This window comes from Myripristis murdjan, chromosome 4 (genome assembly GCF_902150065.1).
Source record: "Myripristis murdjan chromosome 4, fMyrMur1.1, whole genome shotgun sequence".
In the NCBI taxonomy this organism is placed as follows: domain Eukaryota; kingdom Metazoa; phylum Chordata; class Actinopteri; order Holocentriformes; family Holocentridae; genus Myripristis; species Myripristis murdjan.
Genome location: NC_043983.1, coordinates 20817020 through 20841160, shown reverse-complemented (window position 1 = coordinate 20841160; position 24141 = coordinate 20817020). Strand labels below are relative to the sequence as shown.

The window sequence follows — 24141 nt, the reverse complement described above, 5'->3', positions numbered from 1 at the left end:
TAAATTCCCTGGCTTCCTCTAGTCTACAGTGACAAAGGGAGTAAAGGCAGGCAGCACTGGGGTTAAGTCTCCAGTCTCCTAATGAGCTTCTCTGTTCCAGTATGTTGCATAAACCCATTACCTCCCAGCACATTACCTCATTCATTTCTTATATGTGGATAGCTTCCCTCTCCCAAGAGCATGGCATTTCAGACACGGCTCATGGTATACAGTATGTACACACTTGCACACATGCAAGCATGCACACACACATACACGCACACACACACACACACACACTTCTCCCCTCCCCCTCTATTATGCATCAGAGAATAACGTCTCACAGTAAGAGTCTATAATGTTTCTATTTCACATAGCCATTGAGTTGACCCTGAGATATCAGGCAAACGCCGAGGAAAAAAAAGCAAAAAAAAAGCTGGGCTGGCAGGAGATATATTATTCAGGAAAAAAAGACAAAGGGAGAAAAAGAAAGAGAGAGGAAACGGGGGTGTCTCTGTTGCAGTACTATTTCCTCAGTATGTGGCATCTATTGCTGTGTAGGATGAAAGACGCAGGTGGTAGTGAGTTCCACTGAGCCTCAAGCTAATCTGGGGATAAGATCCAGTATGTAAGACACTGTAGACTCTCAATTTGCCTGATGTAGAACATTAGCATTTCAGAACGCTTGAAAAAGGCATGCAATGATGAAGAGAAAACACATTTACCTTTTAGCTAACTAGAACACAAGGAAATACAAATGAATGCACAGATGGTAGAGGAGAGCCACAGCCTCCAAACCTCCATTTGCAAGCATTTAGGCCACACTTTGGACAACACTCATGCAAATGGAGCAATCAGAGACATGAGTCCCTTTCAATGTAATAAGCCACTTTATACAGTGCCGTGTTGATTGATTGTGGATGCTGCGTAAATCTTGTCTGTGTATCAATTACCCTGTACTAATCCTCTGTCTTATCCGAACCAGAGAATATTTATGTCTGCGGAAGACAATATTAAATTACTCCGACAGCCATCGCCATTCAGAACGGCCTCACGTGAAGTACAAACCATGGACATACATGTTTGCTTGTACTAGCAGAAGGATTTATTCAAAGTCATTGACACCTTAGTTGGAAATCAGTAAGCCTTAATTTCAATTCGGTGTTAGAACACTTTATTTTGTCACCATAAATCAACAGTGAGGCCAGAAACAATGAGCCTATTTCTCAACCTAATAGCAGCTCATTCCACACTGCAGAGGGAAACTGTGACTCTGAATAAACTACTCAATATGGCATGAGTGTTTACATGGATATCAATATTTAATCGCAGTTAGAGACAGCTACAATTCAGAGAGACAATGGATGGAGTTTATATATGAATGCCATTGCCGTGAGCCAAACAAATTTTTTTGGATTCCTTGGCGCATCACTGAAAAAATAAACAACGACGTCAAATCAAACCGAGTGGGGTTCGGACCCCCCGAGTCTGTACCCAATAACTAAATCTTCTTATATTAAAAGTGATGATGAAAATAACGCGAGATCCTGTCTCATGTTTAGCTGGTTCATCACTCATTTCTTCCACTTCTACGGTACAGCCTAGTGCCGCTGATGATGTCTGTTGTTGGTGTTATTGTTTGTCAGGCTAAGTCAATAACTAACGTTTCAATCTCAGCCATTTGGACTGCGTTACAGTTCAAACCACAGCCCTCACACATCAATCAAAAGAAACATTGTGAGCAAATGTGTCCCCTGTATAATTGCACACAGTCCTTTTTTTTGTATCACACTCTCCCAGTGTACAGAGAGCGCTGCAAAACTGTAATACAACCCATGGTGAATCATTCTGTTTTTGAAGAGGGATGGCCTGCAATATGAAATCCATATGAATGTTTCACAACATCCTCCAAGTTTCCATAAAAAAAAGAATCCTCTAATAAATTGCCATAGAAAATTGTCACCATATTTTTTTTCTGCCTTCACGGGAGGGATGTGAGGCTTGGCTGGGCTACTGTCCTCTGCATGTGGCTCCCTTCTTTTCTCTTCCAAGTCTAAGTTAAAACAGAGCATCAAAATCCGAGCTTTAATAATTGAGGGAGAGACTGCAGGGTACTCTACTCAGGCCTTCTTGATGTGAAGAGTCCTTAAAAGATGCATGGATGCCTCCCCAGAGGGATATGGAGGGGCTTCGTAGAGCTGAGGCTCTATACGCTTAAAGATTATGTGTGCCTCCTCTAAAGCAAGATGACCAAAACAACATGCTCGGAGGACCATTATTCTCCATAGAGTTTGAGGGATGAACACCAACATGGTACGATACTGTCAATATTAATGCCTCTAAATCAATTATATCCTCATGCACTTGAAGCACAAATTATTTGGCAAGTAAGGCATTTTCAGAGTGCAGATTGCGATAATTTAATAGAGGATGTACACAGTACACAGAGCTAGGTAAACAAGTAGTTAGATACAGACTTAGCTTTTGAGCTAATGTGATAAGGATTCAAGCAAACATAAATGTGTCAGCCGTTTACAGCAGAAGCATTCAGCGGTTTCTAGTTAACTCCAGCAGCCCGACTTGAGCTTGGCTGTGCCTTTAAAATGTAATCTCTGACTCAGATGTATTGGTTTCTCTTCACCCCGCCATTAAGGCTAGGGCCTAAATTATTGATCCCCCGCCTTCATCAGCATAGCAGTCACGTCCGAGCACAGGGGATCTAACTCTGGCTGTGTCCCCACGCTCCAGCCACTGAAATAATTAGGAGGAGTTCTCATTAAGGGAGAATGAAAGGTTGAGAAAGAGAGGAGGGAGAGCAGCCTGAGGGGCATTCTGGGTGTTTAATGTCTTCCCTTGGGCCCCAAGATCATTCTGATCAAATCCTGAGGCTGTGTCTAAAGACGACAGGCCATACCGCAGGAAAATACACACACTGTGTGGACACACAGCAATGCACAAATAATACATCAAGACAGCAAGAGAGAGGAGCGATGCATAAATAAAGATGTTGCGCAGTGCAACCAAATTAATAATAAATTGTGAGGATCGGGATCAATAGCATCAGCACATAGCCTCAGTGAGTATTAATATGGCAAAAAGGAGGCTACAAAGTGTATATTTGAAAATTTAGCAGTGTGAATTGGAGAAATCCCTCCTCAACTCCTTTTATTTTAGCTACCGAGGGAATCCACAGGGCTTTGGTGCCCCAAGGTAGTTTCCTTCTTAACGCTTCGTGAATCATGCAACCAAAATTCACCAGTGTGTGTGTATGTGAGTATGCCTATGAACTTTTGTATGTGTGTGTCTGTGTGTGCGTGCGCGCGTGTGTGTGTGTGTGTGTGTGTGTGTGTGTGTGCACGCGCATCTGTGTGTATGTGTGCGCGTGCTGCATTCAGGGTGCAAAATCTGACTACCAAAAGAATGAGGGCGAGGTAAAAAAAAAAAAAAAAAAAAAAAAAGGAATAACGGATGAAGAAGGTACAATGAATGATTGATTTCTTAATTACAGGAAGCTGACGAGTTCTTATAACTGCCATAATTGACAGTGCTATGTGGATCAGCTGTACATCAGCAGTAAAAACAACTTCAGTTTTAGCCAATCCAAAATGCATGACTGAACTTGACCAAACAGTAAGCAATATGGAAATTCTCTAATAAATGTTTTAGAAAAAGAATGCACTGAAAAGAAATTGCATTGTCATGTCTAGCACTAAAAGAAAAAACATGAACAATGCCTCTATGCCGGGTTTGCAAAGGAACCAACTGTGCATGCTACAGTAACATTCTTGCCAAAATGGGTTTTGCAATGACTAGTGAAGTCCATGAATCTTTTTGTCACATTGTGCTTTCACTGTCGGCTTGCCTCACGCTGCGACTCCTGAGCTTTCTAAGTAGCTCAGTGTCGAGGCCACACCCCTCGTTAGTGGGGAGGGTTCATTATGCAAATGATCCTGCTGGAGCGGTATCAACGAGGCGCACGCTCCGTTATCGTTTTCTGCCGCCGGGGCTCTTCCTCTCCCCGATCGCTCATACGGAATCATGGCCTAATAGCATCCCATTAACATAATTGCCAGCACAACTAGTGTTCCGTGTCTCAGAGCCACTCTGCTGCTCTGCCAGCCGAAGAAGAGAGAGGAGGATGGGTGAGGGTGAGGATGGGGGGGTTGAAAAAAATTTAATTAAGCCAACGCATTGGCCACTCCCTCCCACGGTAAATGTGTCTGTTTTCTTTCTTTTTTTTTTTTCAAAGAGGATGAGGGGGCAGAGCTTTTTGTCTTCAGGAGACCTTGAGAGTCTCCCAGTGCTCCTGCAAAGCAAGCAAGGTGCTCAATATTCCACTGATGAGCTCACAGCAGACGCCTGCATCACGTCCAAACGCAGTCTGCCAGGCGAAATAAAATCCCCATTATTTTTTAATTAATCCTTAATTAAAATATATTACAGCGCCGATTCCGCAAATCTCTCCTAATGTGAAAATGCGGCCCATTCAAGCATATTTACATATCTTTAATTAACGCAGCACATTCTTTCAGTCTAACAAGCCGTGGGCTATGAGTGCCAAGGTGATCCAAAACATCGCTGTAACTGTAGCGCATGCAGAGAGGGAGACCTGCAGAGAAGTTGGACACTCTCGCAAGACAACAACTGCCATTGTGGTCCACTAAGGACACTCCATAGTCTTTGTAGCTAAGGCACGATGGGTGTACAGTTAGTCCATTAAGGCATTGCCGCATCAGCTACAGCAGCGAGGGGAAATAGTTGCAGCAGGGAACCATAATCATCTGCTGCGCTCCTCCTCTATGCTGCCATTACCACGCCCCCAGCTCTCCTCTCAGCACAGCCACCCGTGTTGCTCTGATGAATTGATTGACACCATTTTCCATCTTCTGGTGCTGTCAGAGAAATAGAGAGAGCCACACAGGGAGGCCTGCTCCTCTGACACTCTGGCAGCGGCAGCACTGTGGTCATTTCTGAAGGGTTCTCCACTGGGAAATGTACACATACATCACAGCGCTGGCCTCGCTTAGCCCCAGCAATCACCCTATATGATCATAAAGCAGCACAAAGCTTGTAGCATCCCAAACATTATGGAAAAAGCCAGCCATTATAACAATAGCTTGCCTTACTGAATTACAAGCAAAATGACATTACAATCTACGTCGTAATATAAAAACAACAAGCTTCAGATCAATCAAAACATTATTAACGTTGCACATTTCCCATATAAACGATAGCTGAATGCTCAACATACAGGCTCCATCACAAAGTGTGTGATCATGTGGGTCTGAGGAAGCACGCTTTCCCCACTCCCATCTCACAGCTCAATAACACGTCTGGCTTCGTTACGCTTATCACAATGACAACTAAATAAGCACAATTAGCAATCACCCAGGCACCCTCACTGCTGGTGATTTCATTTACCAAATTATCTGAGAGATTCTAAATGTTAGATGCAGCAATTTTTATTTTTTTTTTTTTTGTCATCAAGTAACAGATGATTATCACGCAAAGCAGAGAGCAAAAGGAGGTTAAGACGACGTGTCAACATCAGGAATAGCTCTCTGGTGATATGATCCTCTCACATTAAAGTCACGGTACCATTTTAATTTGCTGCTGACTGTTTTCCTCAAAGGAAAAAGATCATTTTCTCTTTGCTTCTGACCATGGCACCTCTTCCCTCTCTTTCATTGACAATATCTTAATGGCAGAGGTGTGAGATAACATGGAGTAACAAGCTTTTTTTTTTTAACTTTTCTCTGTTTTAAATCTGTACCTCTACTCTTTATACTCTTTAGTTGCATATTTTTTAGCCAGCCCTGCGATGGACTGGCGACCTATCCAGGGTGTTTCCTTGCCTTCACCCTGAGAGCGCTGGGATAGGCTCCAGCAACCCCCCGCGACCCTAGTGAGGATAAGCGGTTTAGAAAATGAATGAATGAATTTTTTAGCCAGTAGACAACTTTTTACTTGGCTATATTTGAAACTTTGTTATAGAGCCATATTGCATTCTGAACGTGGGGTTAGCGAAAGAAGCACCACGGACGCCCAGTTGCCCTTCGCAAAGTGGAACAAAAAGAAGCACCTGTCTTTCTGGCAAAAATCTCCAGCCACACCAGGTTCCACGAGTTTTACCAAAATTTAAAAAACAACAACAGTTAGGGAATGAAGTGTTTGCGGTGAGGTAAGTGGCACTTAACATTGGATGAGCTAGCGAGGTGAAAATAAAGCTAGTTTTATACTGTTTTATGTCATTTATTTTTAAGAGTGTGTTTTTTTTTTTTATTTCATTTAATTAGCTCATTCTGGAACAGAGGAGGACATGGAGGGGGAGGGGTGGAGAGGAATACATGGAAAGAGTGGGACTGTGGTGATATCGTAATTGTGTATCTTTATTTGTTTGCATAGCCAAACTGCTTCCTAAATCATTAAAAATGTTTTTTCAACAAGAGCTGTTTATTCATTATTTTGCACTGGTTCACACGCCAATTTTTATTAAAATGCAAAGTCATTTGTACTTTGAGTAGTTCATTAACCAAGTGTATTTTTATTTTTACTTGAATAGGTTTCCCAAATCACAATTTTTGCTTTATTTTTCGCTTCACTTTTATGAAAGTAAGGGTGTAGATTTTCAGTGCTCTATCCACCCCTGCTTGATGGTCAGCGGCATATAAACACCGTCGCTCCTAACCTCTCAAAACAAATTGGTACCCTAAATCCCTTTTTGTGTACACAAGCATTGCAATACAGTGACAAATATTTAATAACACACATGCAGACAGGCATACATACACACATACATACACAAAGTGTTTCCTCTCTCTTTTCCCTGGCTGTTTTAATTTGACACCTTGAGCTGGGGTAACTAGGTGGGGAGTGAGGAGCCGCAGAGGAATTCATTAGGCGCGCCACTGCAGGGTCCTGGCTCGGAGCGTTAATGACATTGGAGGATAGGGAAACGAGACAGCCCAGACGCAAAATGAAATAAACATGAGGACTGTCAGTTCTGACAGCCTCAGCAAAGGGGACAGAGTCATTTGGGCCGGAGACCTTCAGCCCATAAGATCAGACCAGACGGCTTATGGACCAAAGCAATATTAGTGTGGGAGCACAATCATCCTCACCAGGCCCTTAGATTCACATTGACACTGTGTGTATGTGTGTGTGTGTGTGCGTGAGGTTGCGTGAGCGAGTGTGGGTGCGCGCATGTGTGCGTGCTCTCATTGATCTTTCTGGGCTTCACTCTTCATATCATTAAAAATATCCATCACTTGACGCTCCCGCGGCATTCAGATACACGGCTGCAATTAAATTATTAATGTCACAGCACCCCCATACAAACTGCACTCTTAATGTGCCTGGTGAAAGACATTAAATATAAAGCAATCTTTGTCTGGCTTCGCCATGGATCAATTTAGATGACTACGAAAATAATACATGGAGAGAAAATAGGGATGCTAGCCATACAGTATGAAGATGCAGGAACTAGAGGGAAATGGGTGCATTAGTCATTTGGCGTTCACTATTTCATGTCACTTCTTTGAATAAAAATGTCATGCACTGGCAGGTAGAACAGCAGGGGAATATGGACAAAATTACCTCTAAAATGACAGACCTTTTGGCATCTCTCTCTCTCTTTGTCTTTCATCATACAAAGCAGGTTGCAAAGTGATGTTTTGTGAAACCCAATCCATAACTTGGGCTTCACTTGAAAAAATCCAAAAGCCTGAGTTTAAAGTGGCATTCAGTTCTCCACATTCCCACCCCCACCCTCCATTTGCTACATTACAGATGTCAGTGGCACACAGAATAAAGGAACAGAAAGAGCCACTGTTGCCATCGTAGCCCCCTAGCCTGCACCTACTCTGAATTACAACTTGTGATTTTCATAATAACCCCTTTTTGAAATTCCTAATTCTTGATTCCCTGGGGTTATGTCAACAGTTTAAGAGCTTTGTAGCAAGCAGTGCTGGTGTTAATGTGTTACAAAAAAACAAGTTAGAGCACTCTGACTCTCTTTTTTGAGGTAACAAGACGTGTAATGCATTCAATTTTCAATTTGAGTAATCAAGTACTTTGTTACTTATTCAAACAAACAAGCCATTAAATGACATTATTTTTTATCGTCATTCTTTGGCTGCCACAAAAACAAAATAAAATAAAATCCCTGACTGTTGTTTCTGCACAGAAGCTACGTGTGTTTACTGCTGATTATATCTGGCAGGGATGAACACAGCTTTAACATTTTCTACGTATTCCCCCTTTTTAAATTTATGGGTCCGTTATTGCTGTTATTACCTCGCAGAGTTAATTACAGGCCATAGACAGCTATGCAATATAGTAGCTATAGTGTTAAGACGCATTTCAAAGTGCCTCTATTTTAGTGACATTTAAACACTTTTCTCAACAGATAATGCTATGATGTAACAGGTTATGTTTAATGGCAGTAACATTATAATGTAACATGCTGCGTTTAATGGCAGTAGCAATGTCATGTAGCACATTATTTTTAAAGGTAATATCCCCCAACGGTTGGTAGCAAGCATGTAAAAAAAAAATTTCTTTGACGCTACGTTTAAACAATACATACAAAAGAACTTTGTCTGCCAAGAGAAGAGATATGGCGGCTATACAAAGAAATAACAATGTATACATGGGAACAAGCAATTCTTACTGTGCATGACTGAGTATGGTCTGTGTTTGTAAGGCCTCTTCATGAGTGCCTTTCATTCCCATTCCTCAAAGGACACAATAAAGCTGTCAGTCACTATGTCAGTCAGTCAGTACGTAGCCCTAGTCTGTAATGCTTTTGGACTGGGACAGTCTCCTCTGGTGGATGCTCCATATCTGACATGAGCACTCTCACACAGTGATGGGACTCCGGTCTCTTGTGATATGGGGACTGTGAATGGGCGGCAGAGATGACCCTTCTTTCCAAGTTGCTCAGCTTCAAATGTGTGGCACTGTTGCAACAGGCATCTGCCTGGACGAGAGGGGGTGGGGTGCTGGTGGGTGCTGACACCTGTCTCTCCTAGGACAAGCCCCCCTTTGTGACGTGGGAACCCGGGTTGGCTGTCGGGACAGGCCTGAGACAGATATGACAGGGCCACTGACAAGGGCCAGGCTGCATGCTGGGAGCAACACTGCAGTCCAACACAAACAAGTCGTCTGCTCTCTGCACTGGCTGGGCCTGTGGTTAGTCCCACCACTGGCAGCTGAGAAGCCACAGCCTATATATGCACTGTTCAGCGCATGAAAAGCTGATTTCAGAACAATCCCTGCTGCATGGATGGCCCTCAAAGATACAAATACAAAACATTAGGTCCACCTTTATTTCAACGTCAGTACGCTGTTTTCCACTCTGCCTTCATTACCTGTGTGCTCTCCAACCCCTTCCTAAGCCTTCAAATTTACCAAAGCACACGCATCTTTGCTGGATCTATGCCCTCTTGCCTCTACCAAACTATGGCTTGCCACTGCTCTTAATTATGTCAGCCTCGCTTGGCATGCACATATTTCTAAGCACCATTGGAAAGCAGACGTCTTCTAATTGTTATCGGGTCTGTGTTGAGACGGTCCAAGGAGAGACACTGATAAACACTCCTGCAGAGCTGCTGAGACCTCTTGCAAATAGCTGCAGCTGCAAATACGTTTAGAATGTCTAGGTACAGTATGGGTGGGGAGGCGTCACCAGTGCAACTTGCCTTGCTCTCTGACCACAGTCAGAACAATATGACAAATTGGCCTAGTTTTCCTTTTAATTAATCATGCCTTGCTGACAGCTACCTGTGCCACACATCATCATTAGTCAAGGGGAGAGGAAGCCCCAGCCACATATGATAAGAGAGGAGGATACACCTCATTAACTAATTTTCCTCCATTTATTTTTTTACAGCAACAAAGCAATCACAAAAATAATATTTTATAGCCTGCATGTACTTCATAGGATGTCAGTTGATTTATCTTGTTTTACAGAACAAAAAAAAAAGTGTGATCAAAAATGCATTTTTTATTGTTTTTAAATGTGTGCTTTGCAAAGAAAAGGAACAAGGCACATTAAAGTGGCCCCTTGCTGTATCCTGCATAATTCATTCAAGCATTTTACTATTTTAAAGAAGCATGTAACCTCAGTCACAGGATTTAAATGACTTGGCCTTCCAACACAAGATTGCATCAATTCAATTATTTTCACTAACCTGTGTGTGCCTCTCTACCCTCATTTAAACTGAAATGATGAATTTAATAAACGGGCAACACACTGTGAAAACGGTCAACAGAAAGGCAAGTGTGACAACAAAAGTCATTGTTCCAGTCCCTCCATGAAAACAGAGGCTGCTCCTCAGGACTTGGGCAGCCTGCAGATGATTGACAGCTCCATCTTTATAGGGGCCATCCAACAAAAAGGCAGATAGGGAGGCCATCCCCGCCCACTGGGCTCAGTGTGCTTGGAGACCAGTCATGAAGTGGTGAGATAAAAAGAGGCAAGAAAACCATTTTAGCATTCTACAGATGAACCTGAAAAGCTGATGCCTCACAGACATGAAGAACAATCCCTTAAATGGCTGGTAAGATTCTCCTTTATGTTGTGGTAATACTGGTCTCACACATGCTCGACTTCTAATTGGACGCACATATTTGTTTATCACAGTCATTTAAGGTTGTAACTAAAATGTGATGTCAAATGCCATCTGTTCAGTACTAGCCAATTATGTAGGCATTTTAACAACTATCCATATAGTGTGTGTGAGCGAGGTTTGATGTAAAGTGTCTGGTCATAGCTTTCTCATAAAAGGATAATTGCTAGGTTCGTAAAGCAATAAACACCTTGCTACAACCAAGATCTTAAATGAATCCAAACCAGAAAACAACTGGAGCCCATGCTCACAAGATGGGTGTAAATAAACATAGATGAAACCCTGTAGCATTTCCATTTGCACAGGAAGATATTTGAAGGTGTGCTAGCAGGTGGATAGTGGGTTGATGGATATCATCTAAAAAACCAAAGAAAAAAAAAAAGCTAGTAGGGTAATAGCCTGTCCTGAACTCACACAAATAAATGTTCCACAGCCTGTGCTGACATAGTTAAAAATGAAGAGAAATGTAGCAATGTAAAATTCTCTACAAGCTGTTAATATTTCATGAGTAGCCATTCTGACAGTGTCAGTGTATACCTAATTTGTATGGCAAGCAAGGAGAGGGAAAGAGAAGAAGCTGGGGAAGGGAAGAAGGGAAAAAGGGGGGGAGAAAGGGTGGATAGAGGATCAGCAGGTAAAAGAAACACAAGACATAAGATAAGGAAGACAGTGAGAGTATTTGAAAAGGCTTCAACATGCACAGAATTGGATGATAGTGAATTTTGGAAGTCAGCATGGTACAAAGAACATTTGAAATGGCCCATTTAACAGCACTGTAGTCTACTCCCAGCCGATGGCACCATTTGCATACTTCATATCAGATGAAGATGGATGGTGAAAATCAATGTCATTGAGATGAGCATTTTATCAAGGTTATGCTATCCTCCAAACTCCTAAAACCTCTTTATCTCATCTCTGTTGTCAGAATATTAACTTATCAACACAACCTCTTTACAGCAGAGGTAGGAGATGCTGCACTGGCAACAGGAAGTCATCAATGGGACAGCCAATGACAGGGCGGTCGGCTGGGTACCACTTTACAATAAGACACCTCTTTATTTATGAATGGGTTTATGAATGGTTTATAATTATGCTATTAATTAGGCTGTAAACAGATGAACAGGTCACAGTTTAGATGTAATACCAGTTGATGGTACCACTTTACAATAAGCCTACCCTATAAATGATTCATGAGTGGTTTATAATGAGGTCATAAACAATTTATGAATCATTTTAAACAATTATAAACAAGTTATAACACAGTTTTCATAGCTTTACGCAGATACCAAGGATGGCTGACTGACAAAGGGACAAGATCAAGCAAGCTACAAGCAAGATCTGAGATTTAACAGAACAGATGCAGTAACTTGATTTTACCAAATAGTGACCCAGCATAGATGTATGAAAACCATTGTAACTGGTTTACTAATGATTTATAGATTGTTAATAACCTAATTATAAACCACTTTTTAGCCTTTATAAGGGTAGTTTTATTGTAAAGTGCTACCTTCAACTGGTATTACATGTAAACCACAACCTATTCAGCTCTACAGTCAAGTCTGAGTACATGTTTAGTGTAACATAATTATACGTCCTCACTGCTTTGATACCCTGCAGCAGTTTCCTATTGTACCTTACCGCTCTCTCTGTCAGGATACAGAAGCCTTCCTTTGTCTGTATGATTAGCTGCTGGACCCTCATTATGTGGGTTATAACTGAACTTCCATTTCAAGCCTTTGTGACTCCCACCTTTACTTCAGTCCACTAGTCATAAAAATGTCATGGCAGCTATGGTGCTGGAGTGAAGGGCACCCAGGCCAGACTGAGATCAAACAGGCATCGCACGCTCCAGGACACACTGCCCCAAGGCAAAAATGGCCAGTGTTCACGATTTGAAGATTGGGTAAGGTTTTCTGCATACGACTTGCCACATGCTCCCCCCTTTGCACCCGTTCGCATCAGTTTGAATGTGACTTCCACCAACTGCACATCCTTTGTTTACTCTCTCCTGGCGTAGTGTTGCACCGCAGAGAGAAAATGACAGACGATTTATAAAACAGGAAGAGGAGCTAACTACAGTAAGCATAAGCTATTTCTGGAGAAGGATCTCTGCAAATAACAAAGAGCTGTCAAACTCTAACAGGTCCACGATGAAATAAAATCACCTTTAAAAAAATGTTATTTTAGACTATGTTGATGTCATATCAGGTAATTTTGAGTAATCCAGAGAAACTCCTAGTCCTCATTTTGTATCTTTGATCCCACTTACTGTGACCCCTGCTGATGGTGCAGACGATCACACTCCATGCTTAAAAGTTCCCCACCATGTCACTGGTGTCGGTGCTGGGAAGGCGTCCAAAACCACAATGCATTTCTGCTATGGAACATTTGTTTCCTTTCAGGGGGCACAGGGCCCAACATGGTCCTTCTATATTTTTCTGTCCTGCCACATTGCATGACAGTTTATTTTGGGAGGCTCCGGTTGGCACCTGAGACACAAAGCTGACAAAGCACTTGGTGTCACTCCAATGAGGCCAGTTGGTGCCATGACAATGCCTCGGGCCATGCAATCCTACAAGATGGACAACACTGCGCTGAATATCTTGGCAAAATAGGAGAACAGGCAGCAGCTATCACACAGGAACAAACTGTACAATTCTATCTTAAGATGGGATTGTGTGCATCTGACATATCTGACGCTATTTAAATGAATTAAACAACTTCAGCAACTGTCCAGGGTGTTCACCTGTCTTCTGCCTAGTGCATGCTGGGATATGATCCATCTCCCTATTACCCTGAATGGCAAATACGTATAACGAATGAATGAATGAAAGAAAGGATGAAAAACTGTATGAATTTATTACTTTCAAATTAGATTTACTGACAAAAAAGCATGATTTAAAAAGATACTTCATGCAAAATACCATTAATTTTTTCTTCTTTTATTGCACTTCAATATCATATTATCTTTGGATCGATTTTACATTCCATGGCTCATAAATTGGAGCTAAGACCACTGAATTCATGTAGCTTGAAATGCCATGTGATGTTGTTCAGATAAAGTCATAAAAGCCCAGGACGAGCCGGCTCACTGAGGTATTTTAAGTTGGTACACAGTATTTGTTAAACAAAGCTTTGCAGCTATCGGGTCCCACAAAACCCATATGTTTCTTACGGCGTGCATCAATTCAACAATGGTACTTATCCAGGAACTTGCTGTCACTTATCAAAGCTTTTGCCTGAATTGAGCAAGGGACTGTTTTTTTTTTTTTTTTTTTTTGGCTATGAATAAAATGGAAAGTGCTCAGTTCATTGTGATGGATTATGGCTTTAGACTGACGAGAATGTCTGTCAACCGGATGCTGGACGGATGCAGTTCCAAACTCAAAGGGATCCAATGAATACTGGACGGTGCTGCGACTTTTAACTATGCCTCACGCACATGCTTTCTGCTTTCAATAACAGTCTAAGTCTGAAATAGCAAAATTATATAGAATTTCTACACAGCAATTGACACAGGTGTACCACTCAACTTAAGAATTGACATTTTTATGTATGTGTATTTTGCAGCTTTATTATGCTGTGCTGGAGTTCTAAATCATAAAAATGCATTGTTTAGCCTCACAAAATTTTCCTGCACCCATCACTCTCATATTCTCCATGTTCTCTAACTTATTATTTTGCATGGAGCAGCATATCGGTGTGAAATCACAAATTATGAGGTGTGACAAACTCCTGTTTATGTGTGAGGAAATGTTCGCCAACACAGATCTGCACTGGTACACTGGTAAGTACAATGATATTTCAAAGATAAAACAGCACAATATTCTTTTTTAAAATAATGATCCAGTAATGCAGTCAATCTTCTCTGTAAGAATGGTGTGCATTTTGTTTGGGTATGCCATTTTTCCTATACATTTATGACTAAAATATAGACACCATTTAATTTAAAGCATATTTCTTAATAATCATCCCTCTGAGTATGTTTTTTTTATCTGAGCCAGTGGAATGACAAAGAGAGGAGTAGCAGCAGTGGAATTGCAACATGCATTAGCTTGGCCAATTATGAGCCTTAGCGGGATGCTTAATGTTGCCCTGCAAAGAGAGGTGCTACTGCAGCTGACAGAATAGTCAGCGCATCTGTGGATACAACTACTGCCAGTCAGTGATGACCAAAAATTAAAAAAACACACACTGAACGCAGCAAGGATATTACATACAGGTGTGTGTAATGTGAGCAACTGCAAAAATAGTCCTATGATATGTTGTGTTTTTCTGAGGTAACTGTTCAGTATTGAGATGTAGGCAGAGCTCAGTAATGGGGAATCTGAATGCTTAATGATGCTTTCAAGAAACTCTACTATATATATACCTGATACTGAGAAGAGAATAGTGAATGCATATCCTGTTGCTGATAATGCAATGGCGACTGGGTAAAGATAAGACTACTGACTGGAATTACTGCTCAAAAAATACAGACGGACACTCATTTGGGCAAACACACACACACACTCACACACACACACACACACTCTTGTACTGTAATGTGACAGAGCAACTGCTTTACTGTGTTAAATATCAGATGCAAATGAAAAGAGAAAATCTATCATGAGTCTAATGTGGCCTGATAGGAGGGGGCGCACTCTCCTCTGAGGAGCAGAGCGGTGTGAGGAGGGTGATGTATGGAGGAGCTGGATGAGAGGTGAAAAGCGTAGCGAGACGGACGAAGGGAGGGGTGGATTGCTGGGAGTGGAGGGGGGCCACGCAGTCCTGCCAGACTCCTGAGGGCCCAGGGCAAAAGTGGAATAAATGTTGATTAGTGTTGATTTTGTCCAACGAGCACCCGGCAACTGACAGTGGGACTAAGCTGCAGCGAAAGGGAACCATTAATCTTGGTCTGGTTTAAGTAGTGTATATTAATTTGTGTCATTTCCACTACGTGGAGAGAGGCCTCTCTCTCTCTTCTCTTTCTCCCTCCCTCTCTCCCTCTATTTCTCTCTCTCTCTCGCTCCCTCTCTCTCTCTCTCTCTTCAGTGTTTGAAAGCTGTGGCAGCCCAGGCTCTTTCATAGCATACGTACAGTGGAAGCCTGGAGGTGGCGTCTGCAAGTAGCAGCAGGGGAGAGTGGAGGAAATGAGATTCCAAACACTACATTATGGAAAATGAACTCCTGGGGGGTTGGTATGGCAACCACATTCAAATGTGCCATTGCATGTTCAATTTAACGTGCATAACAAATTTGCGGACTTGATTAAATTCGTAACATATTAAGGAAGCCAGTATAAAAAAGGCAGACCAAACCTGCAGGGACTGAGATTGCAAACAGACCCTTGGACAGAGTAAATGGCGGAACAGTGATATTTAAGCAATCGTTTCTCGGCTTTGAGTACAGGAGTCTACACTCTGGTGAAAGATTGAGGCCTATGCTCATTTACAAGTCCGCTTGGATCTTGCTTTCGTTCTGCAATTTCCACACTTGCAGGGCTGCCATGAGCAAAATGTCATTTTTTATGAACAGCATTCCAATGCCCTTGAGCAAAGTGAGAAAAACAATAGTTAACAAAAATTATTAATCTGTTCGCAAATAAAGACCAGAAACCGGCGGCTCTTCCTTTTCACCCTGGTGAGGATAAGAGAAAACTATCGTGGTAGAAAAACTTATCCTGGAAAAAAAATAGATCACTTTCCTTGTAAATGTGATGTCAATGTTAATTACCAAATCGCAGCACAGTAAGATTCCTATAATTAAGCTCCTTAATATGATTAACATGTATCAATTAGGCGACTGACAATTTGCATAATGTATAATGTAACCACATTGTTCTATACTGTAATGGTATTAACACACCATTTACAATACTGTCACTCACTGATGATACTGAGATTATGATTCTGCATCAAATACAATAAAAAGTCAGTAACAGCCTTATGATGGTTAATCAAAAGACACATTGTCCCATTTTCCCAGTTGTCTACATCCTCTGAGCAGATTTAGACTTTGGCTCTTCCTCTCAGTGGATGATTAAGCAGTGAGATTGGGGAAACAGCTGTGGTGGCTAGCTTGGCATTTCTCTCCCCTGAATGCTGCTGTATCAGCATCAAGGAGGAAGCATAAGAGGGAGACAAAAGCTGCACGTATTAGAATCATCTCTCCGTCCGCCAAGTGATAGAGACGAGAGGGGACGCACAGCCCTGTGACACAACGCTGTGCACCGGAGCAGACATCTACATCTCCTCGCCGTAGACGGAGAACACCACACACTGTTGCAAACCTGAGAGTCTACGTCGAGCATGGCTCTCAACAAGCCCCACAAAAACCTCATCCTGTTGGACAGAGACAGTCCTCACGAGATGATTGTGATTTGAGCCGTGGCTGCAGAACCATACAGTGTTGTATGTGCATCATTTTCACTGGAAAACTCACAATGCACCCCTTTGCCAATCTAGAGGTGTAAAACACATGTTAAAATGACTGCAGATGTTACATTTCAAGTCTGGAAATCACACCAGTTTCCTGGTTATTATAAAGGCTGATGAAAATTGTTTATACAACAACATACTGGGTACAGCCGAGCTCTTGGTTCTGCAATACAAACAGTCAAACGCCAAGCATCTCAATGGACTGACAAGTCAATGTAGTGTAGGCTTCCATGCACCCTCCATAATCAGATCTCTGGCTCATTTCATCCTGTCAAACATTACTCTGCTGCCCTCTATAAAACACCCCATTTTCACCCTTCAAAAAATAACATTACATCACTTGGCTAGTCATTTTTATAAATCGAGGATCCCCTAGGCTTGAAACCTTACACTGTTCAAACACAGGCCACAAGAAAGCTGGCCTTTTGTTGAGGTTGAGAGAAAAAAAATTAAACAGCGAGTCAGAGCACCGCATTTACTGAGCAGCTCAGTCAAGGAGTGGTTTTGTTTGACACTGCTAGAGATTTATGATGTTGGTGAAGTGTTTACAGAGGTCAAGGCAGCTCATTTTCCAAATCAGTTTGTCAAGCATTTGCTTATCTAAAGAGGTCTTTTCATCAATCATAAAAAACTGATGGTGAAAAAGAACAGAAAACAATCCTGCTTTACAATTCCAATAAAAGAAAAAGAAAACAATATGTTATCTTTAAACCTGTAAAATACATACAACCCATGTCCACTTATGACCACAGATAGATAGATAGATAGATAGATAGATAGAAAGATAGATAGATAGATAGATGGAAAACTGTAGATTAGAGATTGTTGATAGATTGATTGTTGTGTTATATTTATTTTAAATTCCCAAATTTACCAGCCTGTTAAGTTAAAGAGCCCAGTTAAAGGAAGGTTAAGGTTTCACGGCCCGACAGCAGTGGAGTCAAATTGTTTGGATATATTTTTGGAAAGTCCCTGTGAGAACCTCTCATAACAGAGGCTACACTCGTGTTGCTGGGACATACACTATCACAGACAAAACCAATCCAGGGCTGTTTTTACCTTTCCTCTACTTCTCACACACACATGAACACACAGTAAACCTAATATAATTTTATGCTCAGTCTCTTCTTCAGAATCTACTGTGTTGCCCACAATTGCCTTGCTCCAAGAGCTCTGACAAACAACTGCGCTCTTTTGCCTATACACATACAAACACACACACACACACACACACACACACTCACACAACCTCATGCATGGCCTCTGAAAAGTAACATTCCTTTCAAGCAAAAAAAGACAACCAAAATATGCTTGGAATGAAACTGGGCAAAGACGAAGCCAGTGTCTGAAAAAAAAAAAAAAAAAAAGAGAGAGACAGACAGAGACGAGAAAAAGATGCACTGGTTTAAATAAAGTGTTCCTTCCTTCTCCTTTCCTCTGGGGCGTAAGTGCGCCATTGTGCTTGTTTATACTGCACAATATTTCTGTTGGCCATCCCTCACTGCATCCCAGTAAAAATACACAGAGTGGGTCAGAAGTTCAGGCCCTAGATCAACACTGGCATTGTGTCCTGCAGGTGCTGTCAGCTGCTCTGGGGACAGCCAGCCATGGAAAATACACACAGCAGAACAGCAGAATTATGACTAAAGACTGTCTCTACACTGTAAAAAAAAAAAAAAAAAAAAGGAAAGAAAAAGAAAGGAAAAGAAAAAAACGTAAAGAAAAGTTAGATGCTTTTATGGCAAAAGTTATAGTGCCAAATGTGCAACTTTGAGAAGTCGCTGAAGCCTTGGTGTTGGCTGATCTGAACTCAACTCTCCATTTGAGAGCAGGCAACAGCACAAAGGAGGACAGAAACTCAACTTAGCTTGGTTCCTCACATAATACAGAAAGTGCTGGGATCATTATAGTTAGACTAGACAAGAGCTAAGCAGTTTAGAAAAAATAAAATAAAAATATCAATCTACTGTGGAGGGAAAAACCTGTCTGTGATCTGTAAAAAATAATAATAATTAACCGGGCTTAGTGTTAATAAGCACTAATAAAAATTAAGTTAAAAAAAACAATGTTTTTTTTTTTTCAGACATTCACTCAAAGATAGCCTCCTTTTGTGTTTTGCCTTAGTTATCAAAAATAAAATTCAATTGCTGCAAATGAAGACAATCTAAACCAAAACTAAAACCTAATTAGATAAAAATGACAAATAAATATATTCATATGATTTAATTTGATTTCAGAAGAAGACTGAACCACTAGGGGGAGCAAAATGCTGCGACTTTCTACAAAAATTGCAATTAATTGACTACTGCTGAGATTCGGTTGAGGACTAGCCTCTTTTCCTGAGGCATGACTATAATAAAGCCTGTCTTGATCAGTTTTATCATTTAAAAAATAAATAAATAAATAAATCTGCAACATCCAGCCACTGACAGTAATGTTTACATACTTTTGAGCTCAAACAGACTGTAAAAATACTCCAATGAGATCCATATTGATTACACCATCAAGAATTTAAATGCTTAAAGACAATTTGAAAGCAGAAGAAAAAGTCTGTACGCAAGAAAGCACTCTAAGTTTTATTTACACTGAGTGCTGAGGTGAACGCATTGTCTTACTTATCTGGACTAAGAAAGCTGAAATGCTGCTTCAAACATAGAAACTTTCAGCAGTGGTGATTGTGATAATGATTTTGTACAGTTTGACAGCAAGCCTAGAAACAACTAATTACACATGCTAAACATGAAACATGTTCCCAGTGTCAGAGGCAAAAAAAAAACTTTTCTTGACTCTTTAAATTTGTGTTGATTATTTTGCAAACTTTCCACAAGTGATAAGTGACAAAAATAATCAACCTCAGCATTATAGCTAAATTATATAAACAGCACAGTATAAACTGTAGTAAAAAGTGAAAGGTTACTGGGAAAAAAAATAAAACTTGCACCAAAGTTAACTGGAATCTTCATTAAGCACCCAGTTAAATGCTTTCAGTGCTAATATGTATTTGCCATGTAAAGTCTGCAAAAATAAGACAAGCGCCATATCTCTCCTGTAAAGCTCCAAAACCTGCACCATGTATTTATGGGTTGCCAGCTGAAAGAGAAAAGAATGGGTGTGCAGCCAGGAAGAGGTCCAAGTTACTTTGTACTCTCAGCAGAGTCGAACTCTGGATGAACTCCGAGAAGCGCCAGGGAGTAAAACACTATGCATAACTGTGTCACTCCCCCTCCAAAAACCTACCAAGACAACAAAAAAGAAGAGAGAGCCAGCAGGCTTCAAAAGGCCCCCTGCTCTCCTGAGGCAGTGGCCAATTCAAGATAAACTACAGGGCTTGAGGCTAGGCACAGAGGTGAACTTCAATGAAACCTTCAGTGAAAACACAAATGAACACATCATGCAAGGGGTGGCATCACAAACAAAGGAAGAATATTATCGACTCTGGGCATCACCTCCACCAAGGGTGAAGTATGAGCGAGTGTAACTTTGGAGATAATGAAAATGATATCTCATTTATCCTCTACCCGTTCCATTATTTTCACGCACTAATGAGTGTGAAACATAGAGAAAAAAAAGGCTGGCTTTGACATTAAACTGCCCAGCTATGGCAAGTCTCTCCACTCTGAGTTTTGAAGAGTCCTACAGCACATCAGTCTAAAGAGGGGAAAATAAAAAATGAGATGCAAGCTATCAATCTGGAGTGCACTGAATTCTATCTGTGCCAATTTCAAAAATGTCACGGGGAAAACGATTTGGAAACATGACTTACGCCTCCTATGTTATGTTATTTCTCTTCTAGCAATTATTCTGGTGACATGCTCTCTCACAACTGCTTTAATAGAGAGACACAATCCAGAATAGAATGAGACATATTCACCAGACTTGACAGTTAACTCACAAGGGGAGACATCACAATGCATGTGGCAATTTTGCTCAATACTCTCTATTATCCAACAATAGCATCTAAACCTTATTCATATTTTGACACAATAATTGATAAGGACTGTTACACAGGTAATTGTCCACAGTTCCCATTGTGTAATAGTTAAAACATGCAGTATTTAGGAAGGAGGAAACACGTCTGACACGTCAGTGAAATTTATATGGAAAACTGTGTTGTGACTGCATGTCCAGCATCAAGTTCTTCAATGTGAATTTCAATCTGAACAGCAAATTACCCTTTGATGAATAAAATCGCCCACACTGCAGTGTTACTATGCTTCTCACATTATTGGCTTTTTTTCTTTCTTTCTTTTGTTTTTTAGCACAATGTATTACCATTATTAAAAAAATAATATGTGAATTTCTTATTTTGGGTGCATTTTACCTGCTAGAGGAGACTTACTTGCTCTGCTAGACAATACAGACACAACACTCCTGTCAGTGCAGTGGATATGTCCCCCATCCCAAGCTTCTCCCAGCACAGTTACAGCACTCTGAAAGCAACTCAACTTCAGTGAAATTTTCAGCTTACCTGTTTTTTCTTTGATTTCACACAAGACATTGAAAAGAGCAGGCTTCATTCTGTGACAATTCAAAGCATGTTTCCTGAAACATAAAAGTGGCTTCATAAGTAACCTCGGTGCAAGTAAGAGAAAACTATATGATAAGCTACATCTATAGCCTGTCCTACTACTAAATTATGTACACAAGGCTTTATAATAATCATTTTGTATTCCACTGTACTGCAGATAGCGACATGCTGCTGCACGTTACTTGGTTAGAGGGAACAGGTGATAAAAAATTACAACCGTTATGACACAGTTTAATAATAACAACTGTTTGGAATATATATATATAGCATGTGCGCCTCATAATTATTGTAATCCTATTTTAGCTCGAGACATTTTAACTACAGATAGTAATTATAGACTCACTAATGTAAAAATAATACTAAGACAGTAATTTAATTAATGATTGTTAACCTACAACAACGCCCGCTACTCTCGGGCTATCATGTATGAATGTATATGTTGCATGTACATATGTGTGTCTATGTGTGTGTGTGTGTGTGTGTGTGTGTGTGTATGTATACATATATATATATATATATATATATATATGTGTGTGTGTGTGTGTGTGTGTGTGTGTGTGTGTGTGTGTGTGTGTGTGTATGTGTTGCCTTATTGACTACATAAGTAATATAATTAAGACATAGAATGTCTTCGTGGTTAAGGTTGACCATTGGCTGTTTTTATCTCTGTAAGCTCCCTAGTGTCGAGAGGGGAAAAAAAACATAAAAGATGTAAAAATTTAAATTTAGAATCATAATTTAACATTTTGACTGTTACTTGTAAATGTGTTCACTTTAATATGGATGCCACAAAATGTATGAAACCTTGATTTTTTTTTTTTTTTTTTTTTTTTTTTTTAAATCAAAAGTAATAAAGTTGCATTGTATCTGTCCACCACGATATAAACACGCCACGCAGGACTTTTGAGTCACTTCAGGCAGACTCGATAATTATATTTCATATTTTTAGTGCGTAAAATATCAGCTCCGTTGGTGCTGTCTTTAAAAATGCACTTTAACTGCGTTCAGGTTTCTATTTCAAAAATAGTCTTGGGCACACATCGGCATGTAACACCAAGAAGCACCAAAATAATAATTCAAAAGAGGTTACTTTGTGTGTCAGATCTGATGCCACACCATTTCTCTCTTTGCGGAGCATGGTTGTCGGGTTATTTAAATCTGCAACAAAACTAGTGATTTAAGTTTAAGTGATGCAGTAGATGCCATCATTGTTGTCCGCTGTTTTTGTCTGCTTTTGGACCAGGCTATGCCAAGCGCTTGTGCGTATTCACTTCCATGAGCACCGCGCTGTATTTTAAACCTGAATTTTCGCAAGTGAATTTTTTCTTTAATTTTTTTATTTTTAAAATTTAATTTTCTAGTTTGCCATCTCGTTACACAGCCAGTGAACGAGTCTGTGAATCGGCGCATATCGATACCACCTTACCTGGCTTGGGCTTCGTCCAGACTTTGATCTGTGATGGTCATAATTTGCTGTAAAATGTCTCCAATGTCCTGTTTTCTTCCATCGCCGTCTGTTCCTCCAGTGCCTTCTTGCATATGCTGCGACAGGCCGGGGTGCCCTGCCATGCCTACCCCCGTATGAGAGTGCATCAACCTCGGCTGGTCGTCCATCTCTTCCCTCTATCTAATTCTCTGTCAGTCTCGCTGAAATCCTGCAAAAAAATATCCCGACTGCGCGTTAATATTGCGTACGCCCGGGTCCACGCAGCGCTTTTCTGGCGCGGCTAGCTCGCCAAAGACGGCGGAGTATCGGAGGGAAGCGGAGAAACAAGCCCTCTTGCTCTGGCTGTCTCTCTCCCAGCTGGTCGGAGCTGAATGTGAAATCTGATCTGAACTGCTGCTGCCTTCACTGGAGTAGGGTGTGCGTAAAAAGAGATAGGCTGGTTTACACTTCAAATATGAACTAGGACACGTTTTTCTGTAATGTGGTGCAGTGAACCAAACCTCAGCCCCCCCTTTTCTGCCAAGCGGACTACGTCGTGATTAAAAAAGTGGCTTTGAGAAATAAGAAGTGTGGGTTAATTTGACTCACTCCATCCTCTTGCTTTTGTCATGTACAGTACAGGCTGGGCACGCAGCACATAGCAAAGAGCATGAGAGTCAGACTCCGCCTACGCGACATGATTGGGAATATAAGACCATTTAGCCCCACCTTGAGGTGCCTCTCATGAAACGTCGATCATTGGACTGTAAAGGTGGATGCAGCAGAGGAGAAGCTGGGAGATGTGGCTGCCTTACAAGCAGAGAGACAGTGTGAAGTGGCAACACTGTGATGGATAGAGCCTGAACTCCAAATAAATAATAGCGGCTGACACAAGAGGTCTGCTTTAGTCTCCCCCTCTGACCTCAGCAAGATCCCCCATTTGCTCCACAGGAGACCATTTCATTTTCCATGCCATTGCCAAGAAACAGATTTATCTAAGTTACACTAATCAAAACAATTGACCGCTCCCTTTCATTTGTGAAAATTATCACTTAGATAATGTGTTTTGAGATTAATGGCAGGGAAAATCCATTCACTGATGGGAATCATCACATAATGAAAAACACTTTTGCAATACCAATAATAATATTAACATTT

At 41.0% G+C, this 24141-nt stretch overlaps 1 protein-coding gene across 2 annotated transcripts in view; it reads right to left on the bottom strand.

Moving 5' to 3' along the window:
* The window catches only part of LOC115358310 (pre-B-cell leukemia transcription factor 1), a 53958-nt gene extending 30367 nt beyond the window's left edge, over window positions 1-23591 (bottom strand). For both annotated transcript variants that reach the window (XM_030050223.1, XM_030050224.1), the window contains exons 1-2: window positions 22984-23591; window positions 21498-21571 (exon numbers count right to left, since the gene is read on the bottom strand). In XM_030050223.1, the coding sequence (XP_029906083.1) occupies window positions 21498-21571; window positions 22984-23171 (262 nt within the window). In that variant the 5' untranslated portion in view covers window positions 23172-23591. The remainder of the gene's footprint in view (window positions 1-21497; window positions 21572-22983) is intronic.
* Window positions 23592-24141: the final 550 nt, after the last annotated feature.